At 45.4% G+C, this 22,034-nt stretch overlaps 1 protein-coding gene across 1 annotated transcript in view; it reads right to left on the reverse strand.

Annotated features, from left to right (window-relative positions):
* LOC143500408 (calmodulin-binding transcription activator 2-like) overlaps positions 1 to 22,034 on the reverse strand; it is a gene marked incomplete at its 3' end in the record, with an annotated part of 66,332 nt that overhangs the window by 33,812 nt on the left and 10,486 nt on the right. Inside the window, 6 exon segments of the mRNA XM_076994530.1 lie at positions 553 to 725; positions 12,901 to 13,035; positions 14,195 to 14,321; positions 14,586 to 16,675; positions 18,726 to 18,863; positions 21,427 to 21,571. Of these exon segments, the coding sequence (XP_076850645.1) occupies positions 553 to 725; positions 12,901 to 13,035; positions 14,195 to 14,321; positions 14,586 to 16,675; positions 18,726 to 18,863; positions 21,427 to 21,571 (2,808 nt within the window).

Below are 22,034 nucleotides of genomic sequence, written 5' to 3' on the forward strand. Positions count from 1 at the left end.
GCCCCTCCCTCAGATTTTTCCCCTTACAACACCCCACCCCCCCCCCCCCACCCCCCCCGCACTGGTCTGACGCATGATTTAAAAAAGTTAAAGTAGCAGGGCAACATCTGGGTAGTGTGTGTGTGTGTGTATATATATATATGTGTGTGTGTGTGTGTGTGTGTGTGTGTGTGTATATATATATATATGTCTGTGTGTGTGTGCATGTGTGTGTGTGCATGTGTGTACATGTGTTTGTATGTGTAAGTGTGCATGTATGTATGTGTATTTGTGCATGTGTGTATGTGTGTGTGTGTGTATGTGTGCATGTGTATGTATGTGTGTATGTGTGCGTGTATGTATGTGTATTTGTGTGTGTGTGTATGTATGTGTATTTGTGCGTGTGTGTGTGTATGTCTGCGTGTGTGTATGTCTGCGTGTGTGTATGTATGTGTGTGTGCGTATGTATGTGTATCTGTGTGTATATGTGTGCGTGTATGTGTGTGTGTGTGCGCGTATGTGTGTAGGTGTGTGTGCGTGTGTGTGTGTAGGTGTGTGTGTGTGTGTGTATACCTGGTTTTCAGTTGTGAGGCATGGTGAGGAAGCAGGTAAACTCTGCTGCCGTGCCAGGTGCTGCTGCTGCTGTTGCTGTTGGTGTTGTTGGTGTTGACTGTTGTTTGCCATTTCTGCCATCCTCCTCTCCATCTGCTCCAGCCTCTCCAGGATCGACATACGGAACTGGTTATCTGCACAGAGACAGGACACCAACACTGGTTATCTGCACAGAGATACGATACCAACACTGGTTATCTGCACAGAGATACGATACCAACACTGGTTATCTGCACAGAGACAGGAGACAAACACTGGTTATCTGCACAGAGACACGATACCAACACTGGTTATCTGCACAGAGACAGGACACCAACACTGGTTATCTGCACAGAGACAGGACACCAACACTGGTTATCTGCACAGAGACAGGATACCAACACTGGTTATCTGCACAGAGACATGATACCAACACTGGTTATCTGCACAGAGACAGGACACCAACACTGGTTATCTGTACAGAGACAGGACACCAACACTGGTTATCTGCACAGAGACAGGACACCAACACTGGTGATCTGCACAGAGACATGACACCAACACTGGTTATCTGCACAGAGACAGGACACCAACACTGGTTATCTGCACAGAGACAGGACACCAACACTGGTTATCTGCACAGAGACATGATACCAACACTGGTTATCTGTACAGAGACAGGACACCAACACTGGTTATCTGCACAGAGACAGGACACAAACCTTTTATTATAAAATTAGAATTTTATTATAATTTTATAAATTATTTTGTTGAAATTGAAAATAAGATTTCTGAAAGAGTGCCAGTGAAAACACCACTGTATAAATGCACAGGGAACAAACCAGTGTAAACTCAACTCAACGCGAGAAGGGATAAAATAAATCAACTCTAACAAAGGACAACAAGAGAAGTAGCTGGCTCTCCGACTGTAGCCAAAAGTAACAAAAATCGCTTCCCAAAACAACTAGCAACGAACAGAGAAAAACACAGTGAAATTAAACTTGAGATAGGCCAGGAAGAACTGCGTGAGCATAGCATAGGGCTACAAACAATTCAGCAGTGAGACACTGCAACTGCCTACCCCCCCTTAAATAGGGGACAAGACAGCTGCAGGTCATCACTGCTGATTGTGCCTGAGATTTCGGGAGCTGGTTTGTGGGTTTACCCTGGTGGTGGCAGGGGGAACGACCCTGGAACCAGCCCTGACAATCCCCAAAAACTGTACAACTATAGGCCACTCTCTAATTTTACTGATTTAAGTAGTAAATGAACTCTGAACATCCTCTGACAAAGGACACGTTACTTTTCTTATACTGTTAGACCTCAGTGCTGCTTTTGAAACCATTGATTATAATATCCTACTTAATAGGCTGGAGACACTCATTGGCATAAGAGGTCAAGCACTCTCCTGGTTCAGGTCCTACCTGACAGATCGAATGCTCAGAGCATACTAAGGTAAAATATGGTGTCCCACAAGGATCTGTATTGGACACCATATTATTCTTATTGTATATGCTACCGCTGGGCACAATCATTCGCAGGCATGGTATTAGCTCCCATTGCTACGCAGATGATATATTGCATATTGTATATTGAGATATACTCAATTGTATATATCCTCCAATCCAGATTTTGTCAATACTACTCCCAAAATTGAGAAATGTGTCTAGCAGGCATGAAAATGGGTCAGGGGTTAAAAAGGTGAGAAGACCGGGGGGCGGGGCATGTGACGTCATGGGGATACGGCGACGGGGCGTTGACATGTGACGTCATGGGGATACGGCAACGGGGCGTTGACATGTGGAGGGGGGGCGTCGACATGTGACGTCATGGGGATACGGCGACGGAGGGTGGAGGGGGGGGGGGGGGGGGTTGTGGCTGCTGGTGTACGGGGGTACAGCAACAGGTGATTCCAAATATTACGGAGCCCGTAAGGTGACATCAAGTAAAATATATAATAACGCGTGGCCACGACTTACTAACGCGTGCGAACGACTTACGTGCGAACGAGATAATTAACGCGTGCGAACAAGATAATTAAGTATTACTTTATATAAAGCCAGGTTTACCTTCCTTGGGCAGTCAGTTCGCGAACATCCCTGGGATCTGCTTGCTTTGCTGTGAAAAAATAAACTTTTTTGCCGCGTGTGAAAGGCGACATTAGTATCTCGTTCCCACGGGTTAATAAGTCGTGACCACGCATTATTATTTTTTTACATTATGTCACCTTACGGGCTCCGTAAAATATAGTAAAATCCATAAAAAAAAATTTTTTTGACTGACTTGTCAATAGATTCAATGTATGCAGCCAGATCCGTAAACGCAAGAAGCCGCTTTCGCCATTCCAGATGGCTCAGTCAAAACCATTACGTCTTAATAAACCAATAAATACATCAGCGGCGAAAATGAGTGTAAAAAATACCAGGGTTCACATGTTTTTATTTTCTAACATGGGCTAAAGCACAGGGTAGACTCAAATGACAAGAGTTTACAAATTCATCTTCAACCTTTTCAGCCCTGGCGCGAATGTAATCCTCACACGTCCCTGGATTCACCAGTTACAACTACAGACACACTAGAAAAAAAATCTTGTTTCTTATTTTATGTCACCGTTAACTACACGGTGTTGACGCAAACTTAATAGGCCTATCTATCTACCTATTTATCACAAGAGCTTGTGGCTCTGACTGTGTTCAACGCTATAGCGAACGGCAGTAACTTTGTTTTACCGCAAAATATGAAAATGATTGAAACCATTAATAACCCAATTAGATCCACTGGGAAATGTACGATCTGGTAAATGTAGTTGTAGATGTACGATCTGGTAAATGTAGTGGTAAATATTAGGGGTGACCTGCAATAGTCGCTGATTCGACTATAGTCGACTATACCCCCTAGTCGACTATGAATGTCATAGTCGAATGTACCATTCTAACTGCATGGGGTGCCCAAGGATGCTGCTAAGAATTAGTTGTTACATGAAATGTCTTTGTTTTCGTTATATATAGCCTTTTGTCAAATGAAATCATCCTAATTTCTGTTAATAAATATTTTTATGATGATATTTGCGCATTAACAATAGACATCTTCCTTACTACACATTAATAAATCACACCCTGCAGTTGCACAATCCAAATGAGCGGATCTGAACACGCTACAGAATACGCGCAGCATCTGCCGAGATTATAAAGGCTACTAAAAAACTTATAAAATATTTTGAAAAAGATAAAGATGACTCAAACAACGTAAAGTGCAAGTTATGTCATCAATGTCTTTCATTTCGCACGACAACAACCAACATGGCATACCATTTAAAACGCGTAAGGTGAAAAAAACAGTTCAGCCGTTTGTCGTTTCGGTGTCGTCTCGTTTCGTCGCAGTGCGTCTCGGCAAGTAAGCCTATAAACATTTTTTGTTGTTGTTTGCTTTTAAACCCCGTTACTTGAACCTTTCCTTATATATTTTTGCTGTTGTGTGGCAATTTTTAAAATATTTTCAGGCAGGCATACTTTATTTAAAATATTTTTGACATTTTGCACAGTGCCTGTCTGACAGTTCGATATGCGCAATGCGCACTGACGGTTAATGTTCTCTAACGTTAACTCTAATGTTCTCAAAAAAATAAAAAAGTAAATAAATTAAAGCTGAATAAACCAACCTACCGTGTTTATTCATTTATCTGAGGTTTTTACTTTGAAGAGGAAAAAAGTTTTGAATGAGAACGGGATCCCATTTAAGGTGCTCTAAATAAAAAAATAAAACCCGATTCGACTATTAGTCGACTAAAGGGAAAAGCTGACGAATTAGATTCGACTATGAAAATCCTTAGTTGAGTACACCTCTAGTAAATATACGATCTGGTAAATGTAGTGGTAAATGTACGATCTGGTAAATGTAGTGGTAAATGTACGATGTGGTAAATGTAGTGGTAAATGTACGCTCTTCTGCCTTGTCCCCGATGTAGATAGCACTAGGTCCTGCTTCTCGTCCCGCTTAGCAGTAAATGAATAACATGAATGAAGAACGTTCGTATGATTGAAACGCAATTTGGCCTCTATGAAGGTTCTGGGCGGAAACTGCTGGCCACTGTGTCATTGAAATTGCCGATTTCGGAAGTGCTCTGTTTGCTTATTAAGTCAATATGATAATTAAAATATATACATATAATCTCCCGACCCCCCTCCCCCCACAACAAAAAACTCATCGGATCTACACGATTCACGTAGGTCACCCTTTTCACCTTCAAAACGGTGAATTTCGCCGAAAGGTGACAGATTTTCATGCCTGGTCTAGGAATTTAAAAACTGGATGGCGTCTAATTTTCTTCTTTTAAATTCCAATAAGAAAGAGTTGTTTCTTCTTAAACCCAAAGCTGCTAGAAGCAATTGGGCTGATATTCGCCAAACCCTTGATGTCTTTTCATCTACCGCAAAAAAGCTTAGGTCACTATTGGTTCAGATTTTTCATTTAACACACATTTATGCAACGTCACTAAGGCTGCCTTTTTCCATTTACGTAATATCGCCAAGCTGAGACACTTTCGTTAGCAGATGCAGAGAAGCTGGTCCATGCTTTTGTCTCATCGAGATTGGACTACTGTAACGGTCTTCTAATTGGATGCTGTAAACAGTACCTAAAGAAACTCCAACTTGTACAGAATGCTGCAGCTAGAATCCTAACTAGGGCTAGAAAATTTTGTCACATTAGTCCTACTCTCTCTGTTACACTGGCTTCCGATTAAATATCGAATTGATTTTAAAATTCTTCTGTTGACCTATAAGGCGATAAATGGTCTTGCTGCACAATATCTGAGTGAACTCATTGCAAACTATAACCCATCTCGCCTTCTTCGCTCCAAAAATGCAGGATTTCTTTTAGTTCCAAAAATTTGCAAGTCTACAGTCGGAGGCAGAGCTTTCTCCTTTAAAGTCCCTCAATTATGGAATAGCCTTCCAGCTCCAATCCGAGATTCTGACATGGTTCCAATCTTCAAGACTCACCTATTTAATCAAACCTTCAGTTAATATTCTACATGTGAAGGTGTGGAGCTCGGGGGCCCCCAGACATCGAGACTTCTGGTAATCTGAGATGCTGATGCTGTCATCCAGCTGTGTCATGGCATCACTCTAGTTGTGACAATGACTTTGCTGGAAAGCAATGTCTCAGTGAGCCCTCATGACTGTGGTCACCTCTGAACCCCTCCCTTTAGTTATGCTGCTGTAGATTAGCCTGCTGGAGCCACATGAATGAATGAATGTTCTTTCTAGATACTCAAGGTCGCTTTACAATTTTAACACAGGTAAAACTCTTACGCTACCATTCACACACCGGCGAGAAGCGGCAGCCAATTGCGCACAGCGTACTCTCTACCGGGATCCACAGTCCCCTGGGGGACTGAATGGGGTGCAGGAAGGGGAGAGAGGACAGACCCTAGTGACAGAGCACCATCCACCACTGGGCAAACAAACACATTCATGCACAGACACTCAGACAACTGCTTTTTTTAATTGAACATGAAGACACACAGACACACTCTGGGAGAATTTTTGTCAGAGAATCAGGGAGGACCAATTTACCTAACCTCCATGTCTTTGGACTGTGGGAGGAAACCGGAGACCCCGGAGGAAACCCACGCAGACACGGGGAGAACATGGAAACTCCACTCAGATGGGACTTGACCCCAAGACCCCAGTGCTGAGAGGCCAACGTGCTAACCACCAAGCCACGTGTTGCCCAAATCACATGCTAATCGAATCTTTTTTGTATGCTTCTACCAAAGACAATCCCACACTGGCACCTAGGAGATGGTCTGGCTTGGTGGATGTGTCGATGCCGTGGTTGGATGTTCCATTGTCGCAAGAGGACGCACTGATGCCAACTCCTACCTGAGGCTCACCATCTGCACTGAAGGGACTGTGACTACACGGATTGGAAATAGAACTATAACTTCCGGAGCAGACGCAAGTGGCTGCCTTGTCCAGTAGCTCCATCTTTGTGTTTCTTTTTCTCAAGTTTTCCTAACTTATTTTTATTGTCTTTTAACTTTATTTATTGTCTCTGTGCTTTTATGCACACCCAGTGTGTGTCTTATTTATATCCTAAGGATATTGGATCGTTAATATGCAGGACATCGAGTCTATTCCCGTGAACAACTGCTGGCCCTCCGACCCATGGGACACGGGGACATTGTCCAAACAATCCCGGGCTGAGGCAGAAGTATCGGGGCTAAGCTAAAAGCTAAGCTAATTTTTTCAAGAACTTCCCTCTGGGATCAATAAAGTACTTATCTATCTTATACCTATATAACTATATTTGAACTATAAATACAGACTAGTGGGCCGCCCAATGGAGGATGGGTTCCCTTTTGAGTCTTGGTCCTCCCGAGGTTTCTCCCTAATCCCCACCATCATAGGGAGTTTTTCCTTGACACTGTCGCCTTTGGCTTGCTCATTAGGGATCTGGACCCATACGATTGTAAAGCTGCTTTCTGACAACGTGTTGTAAAAAGTGCTATATAAATAAAATTGACTTTGACACCTAAAACTAAAGAGTTGTGCTGTGGAAATGGAGGAGTCAGGGTTAGGGTTAAGCAACCACAGCCCTAGTCCAGTCCTTCAGCCCCTAACCCCATATATATAATGAGCTTGGAATAGGTGTTAACCACTCCAGGGGCATCGGGAAAACCCTAACCCCTAACCCTAAAACCTAAACCCTAACCCTTACACTTAAACCATAAACCCTAACACTAACCATAAAACTGTAATGGAGACAGCCAGACATTACAAAATCACAATGTGGATTACTTTCATCTTGGAAGGCAAGAGACTAACCCATCCACAGCTCTAAGTGTATGTAAACATAAACACTGGTCCTTCGCTCGGTAACAATCACCAAGGAATTCCTATTCCTAACGGCTCTCCTCTCCAAAAGCTTAGGAAGACTTAACTTATCTGATCGTCTGAGAGTAAAACAAAGACCTTTAATGTGCTCTGGCCAGGATCAACCCTTCTCAGGAGGACACAGAGCACAGAGAGCAGGAAAGGTCTGCACTCATAAACTTAAATCACAGGCCTATCTGATTCCCCAAGGTTTGACGCCATTTTATAACACCTTGAATTCTTGTGTTAAGACCCAGAACTAAAGGTGCAATATTTTAGAAATCCTTGTAACTCCAAATTTGAACTGTACACGGAATTGGAATTCAGCTTACAGGAACCAGCTCGGCGGATGCAGTCTAGAGACACCAAACATGACTATCTTTCACCCAAGGGAAGGACAATTATGCATGGAACCAATATCCAGCTTCCCAGCCTTCAGGCACCAGGACAGAGTACCTCTGAATTGAACATTATGTGATCTGTAGTTGATATAAAGAAACCAATCGTGATCTTTCATGTATTAAGCATTAAGTAATGTTATCAGAATCTCTGTGGTTATATAATCACACCACATTGATGCATATCCATGTATTACTATAATTTCAGTAGTTAGATACACCTATCTTTGTAGCTTTGAATTGTATCGTGAAAGCATGCATGCATATACATATTCTTGTGTGTTCTGCTGTTTAGATATGCATGCTCATTAAGTTCTGTGTGTTAAGGTCATAGAGACCTACCTATTCTCATATCCATGTGCTACATTATTGGAGATCTATCAATACCCTTGTAGTCCAGTGTAATGTCTAATTAAGATTTAGGATCTATCCGAGTATCAAAATGTAATGTGCTATAGTAGGCATATACATATACATGTATTAAGTTGTGTCACTTACCAAATGTAACCATGTTCATATTTGCTTTTGTGACCTCATATTCATACCTGTCTGTGCATTACGTGTCATTCAGTGTCCAGAAGTGGAAATTAAGAATGGCTCAAGGTATAGGCTGGTAGAGTCAAATTAATACTTATTTAGGCAGAGCATACAAATCAATTTATTTAGGAATCAGAGAATTCCAATTGTCTTGAAATTGTAATAGTCTGCTTTTGTCTCCCATTAACTAAATCTCTGAGAGACGGGCAGGGTCACAAACCCCCCTTCTCTCCCTTCTTCCCTCTCTCTCCTTTCTCGGATTACCTCCTGTCTGGGCAGAGATTATGCATATTCAGGAATCAGAGTCCAATGATCACCAGAATAGCAACTCATGGGGAACTACAGTCACACCCCTAAATGTTGCTTAAAAGGTGCCCCTCGAGAAGTGAATGAAGAAGAGTTGGAGTGATGCCAAGAGACCGCAATTAAGTTTGAACTTAATCCAACTTCTAGGAGATCTTCGTTATAATTTATTTCTCGAGAAAGTGTTTTATTTAGTCTGTGTCTTCGTCAAACTTACTTTTGTTTTCATTGTTTTAAAGTCAAGCTCATCTTCCTTTCTTAGTTAAATTCGAGTTATTTCTGTTTGGCCGATAGAAATTAACTTTAGTTTAACTTCAAAGTCCATCTCATCAAGTGAACTGCTACCCTCCAGCCACGACTGTGACGTCATCGCCAGGCCTTAGCGATTCGAGCCGTCTTGAAAGACAGACTCAGCTGACCCAGCCACCTCAGGAGTGAACGAACATTGAACGCGCGTCGGTCGACACGCCTTCCTCCCCCGGACTCACGCACGAATGTGCCGGGCAACGTCACAGTAAGACCCAGAGTTCACGTGCTGTTTGGGGTTGCCAGTTTGTCTGTTAGCGAACAATTATATCTCTACCTCCCAGAGTCCGATTTAGCAATAGTTGTTACTATAGTAATCTATGCCCGGATCTTCACTTCATACTATCCTACTTTCTATTCTTTGGTGTTTACCATTATCTATCTGGTTTGATTAGTAGATTCACGTATAGGTTTAGTTTCACTTTGAGCCAAATCATTCCACATGTTATCCTTTATATCAATTGTCATATTAACCATTTAATAAATTTTGATATTTGTTCATTAATCTGGTCACGGTGGTAAATACATATTTTGATTGATGGTATTAGGTCACTGCGCGGAATCAGAACTTAACCCTTTTGTTAATGAGACTGATTAAACCATATTCCACTTATCTCCGTTATCACAATACTGGTTCCTGAGCAATCAGGATGGTGCCCCGTTCATAATTCACAAACTAACATATGTATCCGCTACAAAACCTAAACCCTAACCTCAACCTCACCAAACACCTAGTGATCCATCAGGTGCACATGGCTGTCACTCAAAGAAAGGAGTTATTTTTGGCACCAAGAAAATAAATGAAAGATGTAAGCAAGCGAATGAAGAGCTTTACTGTTATTCCATATGCTGTTTAAAAGTGTCTAATTTGCTTTGATAGTAAATTAATTTTCAGTGGAAAGATCTGAAGTTGTGTTACATCCTAAACATTTTAAAATGCCATTAAAAGGGAGAGGTGTTGTCCCCCTCTAAACAAAGAAGAAAAACAGTTAAAATTCTGTCATGTTATAAAATATTTTGTCATGTTATGAATATTTGATGCCATGAAGTGATTTTACTTAGACATAGTTAAAGGTCAAATGCATTTCACAATCAGAAATCACAGGAATGCAGTAAGTGTGCTATTTCTGACCACATCACGCAGTCCTCGTTGAGACTAATCTCTCCATAATTTACTGCCTCGCTGACTCCAGATGTCAACAGGTGACTTCAACTTTCAGTAGTGCCTAACAACCACACACACACACACACACACACACACACACACACACACACACGCATGCACACGCGCGCACACACACATGCACAGCACACAAGCTTATAGTAAGCAAATGGTATTCATGAAAAGGGAGAGAGAGAGAATAAATCAACCTGAGTGTCATGTCTCTAATCTCCTGTCATGGAAACTATTCTCTCTGATCTTGCCACAGTCATTCCATTAATGATAAGCACGATCTGCATGTGTGTGTGCCTGTGTGTGTGTGTATGTGTGTGTGCCCATGTGTGTGTTTATATGTGTGTGTGTGTGTGTGTGTGTGTGTGTGTGTGTGTGTGTGTGTGCGTGTGCCCGTGTGTGTGTGTGTGTGTGTGTGTGTGTGTGTGTGTGTGTGTGTGTGTGAGCCCGTGTGTGTGTGCGTGTGTGCATGCGTGCGTGCGTGCGTGTGTGTGTGCCCGTGTGTGTGCCCGTGTGTGTATATATGAGTGTGTTTGTGTCGGAACAAACTGATCTAAAATTCCAGAAAGTCACACACCATCACACTCAATTGTAGATAAGCTAGTTAAGAAATAAGATTCTTCTCACATATTCACACATACAGACATAATTGCAACTGTAATAATTGCTATTACATAAGTCATGATTCTCTCTCTCTCTGTTACACACACACACACACACACACACACACACACACACACACACACACAGCCTACCTACATCCTGCATGGCTTCCTCTTCCAAATTAACTCAGTCTGCAGTGGGTCTCTCAAACACAGAATCCCAGCACCATCACCATCTCTGTGGCACCTCCTCTCTCTCTCTCTCTCTCTCTCTCTCTCTCTCTCTTTCTCTCTCTCTCCCTCCCTACCTCGTCCAAAGTGCCGTCCTCTCTGTCTCCCTATCACACTGTCTCTCTCACACAGTTAACACAGAGGCATAACAATGCACACACACACACACACACACACACACACACACACACAGCAAAACAAAAGCTGAAGACAGAGTAGGGCAGAGGTAGCAAGACAGACAGACAGGTAGAGTGTACAGCTAAGACATACAGACAGACAGACAGGTAGAGTGTACAGCTAAGACATACAGACAGACAGACAGGTAGAGTGTACAGCTAAGACATACAGATAGACAGACAGTTAGAGTGTAAAGCTAAGACATACAGACAGACAGACAGGTAGAGTGTACAGCTAAGAAAGACAGACAGACAGATAGTGTATAGCTAAGACAAGACTGACAGACAGACAGGTAAAGTGTACAGTTAAGACATACATACAGAGAGGTAGATTGTTCAGCTAAAACAGACAGACAGAGTGTACAGCTAAGAAAGACAGACAGACAGAGTGTACAGACAGACAGACAGACAAGAACACTTCGGCTGTCCTAGAGAAAAAAATAATATTCCACACAAGAGGAAAAAAGAAACGTCACCCCACAAGTACACACATACACTGGCCACTGCCAGGGAAAGTCCCAAATGAAGCTACCGATGGGCTTCACACTCTCTCCGTGTGTGTGTGTGTGTGTGTGTGTGTGTGTGTGTGTGTGTGTGTGTGTGTGTGTGTGTGTGTGCCAGCGTGCACGAGTTCACATTCCTCTACCCAGACTCAGTCATTAAGAGATGCCAGAGATGAGAGATGGACAGAGACAGAAAGATGCAAAAAGAAAGAGAGAGGGACACATACACAAACAGAGTGAGTGAGAGAAAGACAGAGAGAGTGATGAAGATAGTGAAGGAGGGAGTGAGGGAGAGAGGGAGACATACACAGACAGAGGACATGGAAAATGTATACTCACTCACTCACACACACACACACACACACACACACTCACTCACTCACTCACTCACTCACTCACTCACTCACTCACTCACTCACACACACACTCACACACTCACTCACACACTCACACACTCACTCACTCACTCACTCACTCACTCACTCACTCACTCACTCACTCACACACACACACACACACACACACACACACACACACACACACACACACACACACACACACACACACACACACACACACACACAGGCTCTCATGGGTTTAAATAGGTTTAGCCATGAGACAGAAATAGCCTCAGGCTGGACTGCACACTGAAACACACACAAGTAATAAACTCAGCACACATGAATGCACTCTAACCCTAACCTACCCTAATCCTAACTCTAACCTTAACCCTACCCCAACCCTATCCTACCCTAACCCTAACTCTAACTGTAACCCTAACAATAAAACCTAGCCCTACCCCTAACCCTAACCTACCCTAACAATAATCCTACCCCTAACCTACCCTAACCCCCAACTCCAACCCTAACCCCTAATCCTAATTTTAAATCTAACCCAACCCTAACCCTAAACTACCCCTGCCTAACCACTTGGCTAACATCTAATTGGAGTTATGTAGCAATGGCAACAAGCTGACCTACCCCCATGTTTATCACGGTGGAACTACACACACCTGTGATTGAATGTAAAGTGGTTGTGTGTGAGGTGTGTGTGTGTGTGTGTGTGGATGGTTGTGTGTGAGGTGTGTGTGTGTGGATGGTTGTGTGAGAGGTGTGTGTGGACTGTGAGAGAGAGGAAGAGAAAGAGAAAAGAGTGTGTGTGTGTGTGTGTGTGTGTGTGTGTGTGTGTGTGTGTGTGTGTGTGTGTGTGTGTGTGTACTCACCGTCCAATGAGAGCCAGTCTAGCTGTGAGCTGGGCAGTGATGTAGCATTACGAGCCCGATACTCAAACAGCACTGATGATGAAACAGCGTCCAAACCCTTCATCACACGCAGAGCCACCACACCTGCTTCATGAGCTACACACACACCACACACACACACACACACACACATACACACATATATACACACCACACACACACACACACACACACACCATACACACACACACACACACACACACACACACACATATATACACACCATACATACACACACCATACACACACACAGACACACACATATATACACACCATACATACACATACCATACACACACACACACACACACACACACACACACACACACCATGCACACATATATATATACACACCATAGATACACACACCATACACACACGCACACACATATACCCACACCATACATACACACACCATACACACATACACACACACACACACACACACACACACACACACACACACACATACACACACACACACACATATATACACACCATACATACACATACCATACACACACACACACCATGCACACATATATACACACACCATACATACACACACCATACATACACACACACACACACCATGCACACACACACACACACACACACACACACACACATATACACACACCATACACCCATATACACACACACACACACACACACACACACATATATATACACACACCACACACACACACACACACATATACACACACACCATACACACATATACACACACACCACACACACATATATACACACACCATACATACACATACACCATACACACATATATACACACACCATACATACACATACCATACACACACATATATACACACACCATACACACACACACACACACCATGCACACATATATACACATACCATAGATACACATACCATACACACACATATACAGACACACCATACACACACACACACCATACATACACATACACACATATATACACACACCATACATACACATACCATACACACACATATACACACACACAAAGGGAGTGAGAATGAGACAATGTTTACATTGTCCTACCAAATCAAAAATCTAAACATTTAGCAAATGCAAAACAGAAACACAGCGCCCTCACATGGATATAAAGCAACATAGCAGGTGTGTGTGTGTGTGTGTGTGTGTGTGTGTGTGTGTGTGTGTGTGTGTGTGTGTGTGTGTGTGTGTGTGTGTCTATATGTGTGTGTGTGTGTGTGTGTGCATACTCACCTGGGCAGTAGCAACGCAGCACACCTGCTTGTATGAGTGTGGCAGGAACGCTGCTTTGATCAAACACACACGAGTACCTGACACTCTCCTCTGACCATGGACCTGTGATCAACACCTTCACCCCCCCCTGTGTGAGAGTGGGGCAGAAGAGACAGGAAGGGGGGGAAGAGGGGTGGGAGTGAGAGAGAGGGGGGGGAGGGAGAGGGAGGGAGAGGGAGAGAGAGGGAGGGAGGGAGAGTGAAGTAGAGGGAGGGAGAGGGAGAGAGAGAGAGAGAGAGAGGGAGGGAGGGAGAGAGAGGATGAAGGGTGGATTACTGTGTCATGAGCGTAACTGTGCCAAACTTTGTAGGTATTTTAATGTTACTGTGCCAGTTAGCTGGAAGCATCTTACCTCTGGATAAGACCACTCAGGTGAGAAATCTGTGATACTGGTCAGACACAGGGAGCCTTCTCCTAGTCCAGGGTGTGTGTGGGAGTGTGTGTGTGTGTGAGTAAGGATGGGGAACGGTAAGTAGGAGGTGGCTGGTGTTGGCTGGGGTGGCACCATATACCGCACGGGGAATGTGGGCGGGGCCAGGGCGGGGATTTGGCAGGAACTGGACTGTTGAGTGTTTAGGTGATGTATCTCCTCAGTGATGAGCTCAGATATCAGATCAGGGAAGGCGGAGTCAAATGACAGTTCTGCCCCCTCGTTGTCTGGAGGTGTGGCACTGGAACTGTGGGTAGTGTCCATGGGTGTCTCCTCAGATTCAAAGTCTCGCAAAATGGGTGGAGATTTCTCCTCCTTAATCTGAACAGGGCTACTATGTACACCGGGTGGGTGTACAATCATGTCAACGCGCGTGTGTGAAGGTGTGTGTGCGTCTGTGTGTGTGGTCGAGGGGGTGTGTGTGTGTGTGTGTAAAGCTGGTTGGCTCAGACTGTGTCTCAGACCTCGTCCTGGGTGGCTCGCAGCATGAGTGTGTGTGTGTCCAGGAGTGTGTGTGTGTGTCATTATAAGACCAGACCGTGTGTGTGTGTGTGTCATCATGACACTAGACTGCGCGTCACCATAGTGATTCTGCCTAGGCTCTGCTCTCTCCCCAACTCCAGGCAGCTGATTGGTCGGTGGCTGTTTTGGCAAGAGCTGACTGGGTATAATTTGGTTGGGTTGATGGTCTGGGTGCTGATTGGACAAGCAGTGTGTAGGCAGCAGCTGGCTGTGCTGGCGTGGTGGTTCTGGCGTGAGCAGCTCACGTTCATCGCAGTCAGGAGGCTGCTGCACAAACAGGGGGGAGGAGCTTTGGTGGGAGGAGCTTTGGTGGGAGGAGCTTTGGTGGGTGACATCCAATGGTGATGAAGAGTCCCGAGCGTGAAGACCGGGACTTAAGGGCTGGGAGAGCGAATCAAGACCCAGGGAGGAGTCAAGACAGAGCTGAGGAAGAGTGGAGGAAGAACAGGAGGGAGAGAGAGAGAAGGAGAGAGAGGGGGAGTGAGAGGAGGAGCTGGGAGTAGAGGTGGGTGGAGAGAGTGAAGAAAGGGATGAAGGAGGAGATGCTGGGGAAAGAGAGAGCACCAGGGATGGAGAGGCTTGTGGAGAGGAGGAAGGGGGCGGGGACGGACAAGAGGAGGCGGAGTTAGTTGGGTTGGGAGGCATCAGGGAGGAGCCACCATACGTTTGGCCTTGTTTGGGGCTGTTGAGAAAGGAGTCGGGGTCAAAGGGCATTGGGGCACAGGGTGCGATGGTGGGAACAGAGGCAGAGCCAGTCGACAGGGGGGGAGGGGCCAATAAAGAGGGGGCGGGGCCACGGAGCACGCTGCTAGGTGTGTCTGAAAGAATGCGATCGGTCAACAGTAGCCCTCCAATTACAGGACTTGGCAGGAGAGTGAGTGACAGTGTAGCCACACCCTGAGTGGGAGGAGCTTTACGAGAGGGCGGCATGGGGCTGGGAGGGGAGGAGACAGTGGGAGGAGAGGGCGTGTCCTGTTTGGGTGGAACAGGAGACAGGACAATTCTGCCGCCCGCACGTGTGAGTGACAGGTGTGTGGATCCCAGCTCGTCTTTAGACTCCTCCCCTCCTCCACCCAGAGCCGCAGTGGTCGTCATGACTATCACCGCATTCTGTGGTAGAGCAACTGTTGCCAGACCACTACGCTGGTCACCATAGAAACCACTTCCGTTGCTAAGGGCGATGGTGGCGGCACGCTGCATTAGGGGCGGACTGGAAGAGGAAGTGGAGGGTGATGTTATTCCTCCACCGTCTGGAACTGGGCTGCTGCCTCTCGGCCTACCAGATGCCTGCGTTCTGTCAGAGGCCACGCCCCCTGATGACACATCCCCCACCCCAGACTCTGGACTGACCCCTCCTCCTACAACCTCGTTGGTTAGATTCTGCACCTCAGTGAGGGCGGGACAGAGGGAGGGGCGGCTCGGCAGCTTTGGAGAGATGATGCGATGTTTGGTGCTGGTACACCGGTGAGGAATGTTCACTCCAGGAGAGGCTGAAACACACACACACACACACGCCTATCAGTTATCTTGAGAAGCCACAAAGTGGACTATTGGAGGTTGTAATTTGTCATTAGTATGCAACAAATAGTGTGAGAGAGTATTTGTGTGTGTGTGTGTGTGTGTGTGTGTGTGTGTGTGTGTGTGTGTGTGTGTGTGTGTGTGTATGTGTGTGTGTGTGTGTGTGTGTGTTTGTGAGTGTGTGTGTTTGTGAGTGTGTGTGTGTGTGTGTGTGTGTGTGTGTGTGTGTGTGTGTGTGTGTGTGTGTGTGTGTGTGTGTGTGTGTGTGTGTGTGTGTGTGTGTGTTTGTGAGTGTGTGTGCGCATTGCTGGGTGATACTGACAAATACAATGTGTAAGCGTGGTTGGGGTTTGGAGTATATTGCCATGGATAGAGAGGCAGGTGTGTGAGCGTGGTTGGGGTTTGGAGTATATTGCCATGGATAGAGAGGCAGGTGTGTGAGCGTGGTTGGGGTTTGGAGTACCGTATTTTCCGGATTATAAGTCACACTTTTTTTCATAGTTTGGCCAGGGGTGCGACTTAGGGCATACTCACACTAGGCACGGTTTGCTGGTTCCGTGCTGGGGCCCGGTTATCCCCCCTCCCCACTCCCCCTCTGGCCTGCACTCACACTCGCTTCAGCAACCCGGCCCGAGCACGCTTACGTCATCACAACGCCGCTTTATTTGGAAAAAAGCGCGCTCGCACAACACTATAGAGTTCACGATTCTCTTTTTATTGTATTTTTGGAGTCGTTTTGGGAGTGCAGAAACACGGTGCAAGCACAGATTTATCGATAATTTAACACAACGGTTGTCTGCTAATCGCTTTGCCGCTATGACTGTTTAACGTGAGCGTCGCATCACTGACGTCATGTTTGAGTTCCAGCGAAATGAACCAATCAGACGAGGCACCAAGCGGGCCCGGGCACGGATAGCGCTCACACTAGAAGCGAACCGTGCCCGAGTCCACATGAATCGTGCCCTGGCCCACCTCTTCAAAGCGGGCCCGAGCACGGTTAACTGATCCGGGCCCGGATCACAGAGCCTAGTGTGAGTACGCCCTTATACTCCGGAGCGATTTATAGCCCGGAAAATACGGCACGCATATTGAGAAACGGCCATGGTAATTTCACATGTTCGCTATTTTCACACTGCAAGAGGCTCTAGGCTTGTGTACCTGCTACTTCTGTACCACTGAAAATTTAAAAAAAGAAATAAAGTTTCAACATAAAAAAAATTACAACTGAGAAGGAGTGAAAAAAATGCCATCGAAAATAAAATCATATTCTGCAGATTACAAACTGCAATTAGTGAAATATGCAGCCAAAAACGGTAATCGAACAGCAGAAAAAAAGTGAGCGAGAAACTTGTGAGAGACTGGCGAAAAGCAGAGGTTACTCTTACTGCAATGAGAAAAACTAAAAAAAGCTAATGGTGGGCTAAAAGCTAGGTGGCCACAGCTAGAGGAACGAGTTCACACATGGGTTTGTTGTCGTTATCTGAATAACTGTTCAAGTTACCCTAACTTGGACGTTATTAAATAACCTCCCCCCCAAAAAAAATGGGACTTATACTCCGGTGCGTCGTATATGTTTTTTTCTTCTTCACTGTGCATTTTTTGGCTGGTGCGACTTATAGTCCAGAGTGACTTATAGTCCGGAAAATACAGTATATTACCATGGTTACAGAGGCAGATGTGTGTGCGTGGTTGGGATTTGGAGTATATTACCATGGTTACAGAGGCAGGTGTGTGTGCGTGGTTGGGGTTTGGAGTATATTACCATGGTTACAGAGGCAGGTGTGTGTGCGTGGTTGGGGTTTGGAGTATATTACCACAGTTACAGAGGCAGGTATGTGTGCGTGGTTGGGGTTTGGAGTATATTACCATGGTTACAGAGGCAGCTGTGTGTGCGTGGTTGGGGTTTGGAGTATATTACCACAGTTACAGAGGCAGGTGTGTGTGCGTGGTTGGGATTTGGAGTATATTACCATGGTTACAGAGGCAGGTGTGTGTGCGTGGTTGGGGTTTGGAGTATATTACCATGGTTACAGAGGCAGGTGTGTGTGCGTGGTTGGGGTTTGGTCTGTTGAGACTCCAGAATCTGCTGCACCAGCTGCTCAATGGAGAGATCAGACCCATTCATACCAGAACCAGAACCACACCACTTCATACTGTAAACTACACACACACACACACACACACACACACACACACACACACACACACACACACACACACACACACACACACACACACATAGAATTTACTGTGTGTCAATCATTAACAGAATGTTAAAATTGATGTATGCTAGCTAGTGTTTCCCTTCTAGTAGACCTCACCATCACCTAACCACACCATCACCACCTAACCACACCATCACCTCCATCACCTAACCACACCATCACCTCACCATCACCTAACCTCACCATCACCTCACCATCACCTAACCACACCATCACCTCCATCACCTAACCACACAATCTCCATCACCTTACCACACCATCACCTAACCACACCATCACCTCCATCACCTAACCACACCAACACCTCACTATCACCTAACCACACCAACACCTCCATCACCTAACCACACCATCACCTCCATCAACTAACCACACCAACACCTCCATCACCTAACCTCACCATCACCTCCATCACCTAACCACACCATCACCTAACCTCACCATCACCTCCATCACCTAACTAACACATCCATCACCTCACCACACCATCACCTCCATCACCTCCATCACCTCACCACACCATCACCTCCATCACCTAATCAACACCTCCATCACCTAACCACAGCATCACCACCTAACCACACCATCACCTCACCACACTATCACCATCACCTCCATCACCTAACCACACCATCACCTCATCAACTAACCACGCCATCACCTAACCACACTATCACTTCCATCACCTAACCACACCATCACCTCATCAACTAATCACACCATCACCTCCAACACCATCACCTCACCACACAATCACCATCACCTCCATCACCATCACCTCACCACACCATCACCTCCATCACCTAACCACACCATCACCTCCATCACCTCACCACACCATCACCTCCATCACCTAACCACACCATCACCTAACCACACCATCATCTCCATCACCTTACCACACCATCACCTCACCATCACCTAACCACACCATCACCTAACCACACCATCACCTCCATCACCTAACCACACCATCACCTCACCATCACCTAACCACACCATCACCTCCATCACCTAACCACACCATCACCTCACCATCACCTAACCACACCATCACCTCCATCACCTAACCACACCAACACCTCACTATCACCTAACCACACCAACACCTCCATCACCTAACCTCACCATCACCTCCATCACCTAACCTCACCATCACCTCCATCACCTAACCTCACCATCACCTCCATCACCTAACCTCACCATCACCTAACCTCACCATCACCTCCATCAACTAACCACACCAACACCTCACTATCACCTAACCACACCAACACCTCCATCACCTAACCACACCATCACCTCACCATCACCTAACCACACCATCACCTCCATCACCTAACCACACCAACACCTCACTATCACCTAACCACACCAACACCTCCATCACCTAACCACACCATCACCTCCATCAACTAACCACACCAACACCTGCATCACCTAACCTGACCATCACCTCCATCACCTAACTAACACCTCCATCACCTCACCACACCATCACGTCCATCACCTAATCAACACCTCCATCACCTAACCACAGCATCACCACCTAACCACACCATCACCTCACCACACTATCACCATCACCTCCATCACCTAACCACACCATCACCTCATCAACTAACCACGCCATCACCTAACCACACTATCACCTCCATCACCTAACCACACCATCACCTCATCAACTAATCACACCATCACCTCCAACACCATCACCTCACCACACAATCACCATCACCTCCATCACCTAACCACACCATCACCTCATCAACTAACCACGCCATCACCTAACCACACTATCACCTCCATCACCTAACCACACCATCACCTCATCAACTAATCACACCATCACCTCCATCACCATCACCTCACCACACAATCACCATCACCTCCATCACCATCACCTCACCACACAATCACCAAAACCTCCATCACCTAACCACACCATCACCTCAATCACCTCACCATCACCTAACCACACCATCACCTCACTTTCACCTCCATCACCTAACCACACCCTCCTCTATGGAAAATATCTGATTAATCTAAAATGATGACACTCCATAAAAACATAAAATACATAAAAATGTCCTGGATTGTATGCACACATACCTGCATATGAACTGCATATTGGTCTGTCATATGTGAATTTATGACTGGATACTTGTACTTCTGATTGGTTACTCACACATGGGTTTGAGTTGTGATTGGTTACTCACACATGGGTTTGAGTTGTGATTGGTTACTCACACATGGGTTTGAGTTGTGACTGGTTACTCACACATGGGTTTGAGTTGTGATTGGTTACTCACACATGGGTTTGAGTTGTGATTGGTTACTCACACATGGGTTTGAGTTGTGACTGGTTACTCACACATGGGTTTGAGTTGTGACTGGTTACTCACACATGGGTTTGAGTTGTGATTGGTTACTCACACATGGGTTTGAGTTGTGATTGGTTACTCACACATGGGTTTGAGTTGTGATTGGTTACTCACACATGGGTTTGAGTTGTGAGAGCAGGTCCTCTCGGCTCCAGCGGAGACCGTCCCGTCGGTCAGCACACAGCACGGGCCCACACACTTTCCCACTGTCCTCCACACTTGGGACATTCAGATAGTGGACCAGTACAATATCTGGGTTCTACACACACACACACACACAAGAACATCGTCACAGGAGACACAGAAACATGGACATTGTCATGGACAGACACACTCATACAAACAGACACACACACACACACACAAACACACACACACACACACACACACACAGACACACAGGTGTGCATCTGAAACATGCATTAAAACCTGTGATAACTCTACTGCTAACACATTCAAACACCACTAAACACACTTTCTAACTCTATCATTAACTGTAGTTCTAACCCAGAGTTAAACCAACGAACCCTAACCCAATTTTAAGCCTAGTACTAATCCTATTCACTTTCTCCCGATGCAATGGCCCAACTAAGGCATGCTAGGAGGCTTGGGGCGTGCATTTATGAAGAGTGTTAATGTGTTTAAGAAGAGTGCTTGGGTATTTATGAAGGTTAGCCAACCCTGGCTAACACAAACACAGATAGCGACCGGTCACGAGACAG

This window comes from Brachyhypopomus gauderio, unplaced genomic scaffold, assembly GCF_052324685.1.
Source record: "Brachyhypopomus gauderio isolate BG-103 unplaced genomic scaffold, BGAUD_0.2 sc148, whole genome shotgun sequence".
Lineage (NCBI taxonomy): Eukaryota > Metazoa > Chordata > Actinopteri > Gymnotiformes > Hypopomidae > Brachyhypopomus > Brachyhypopomus gauderio.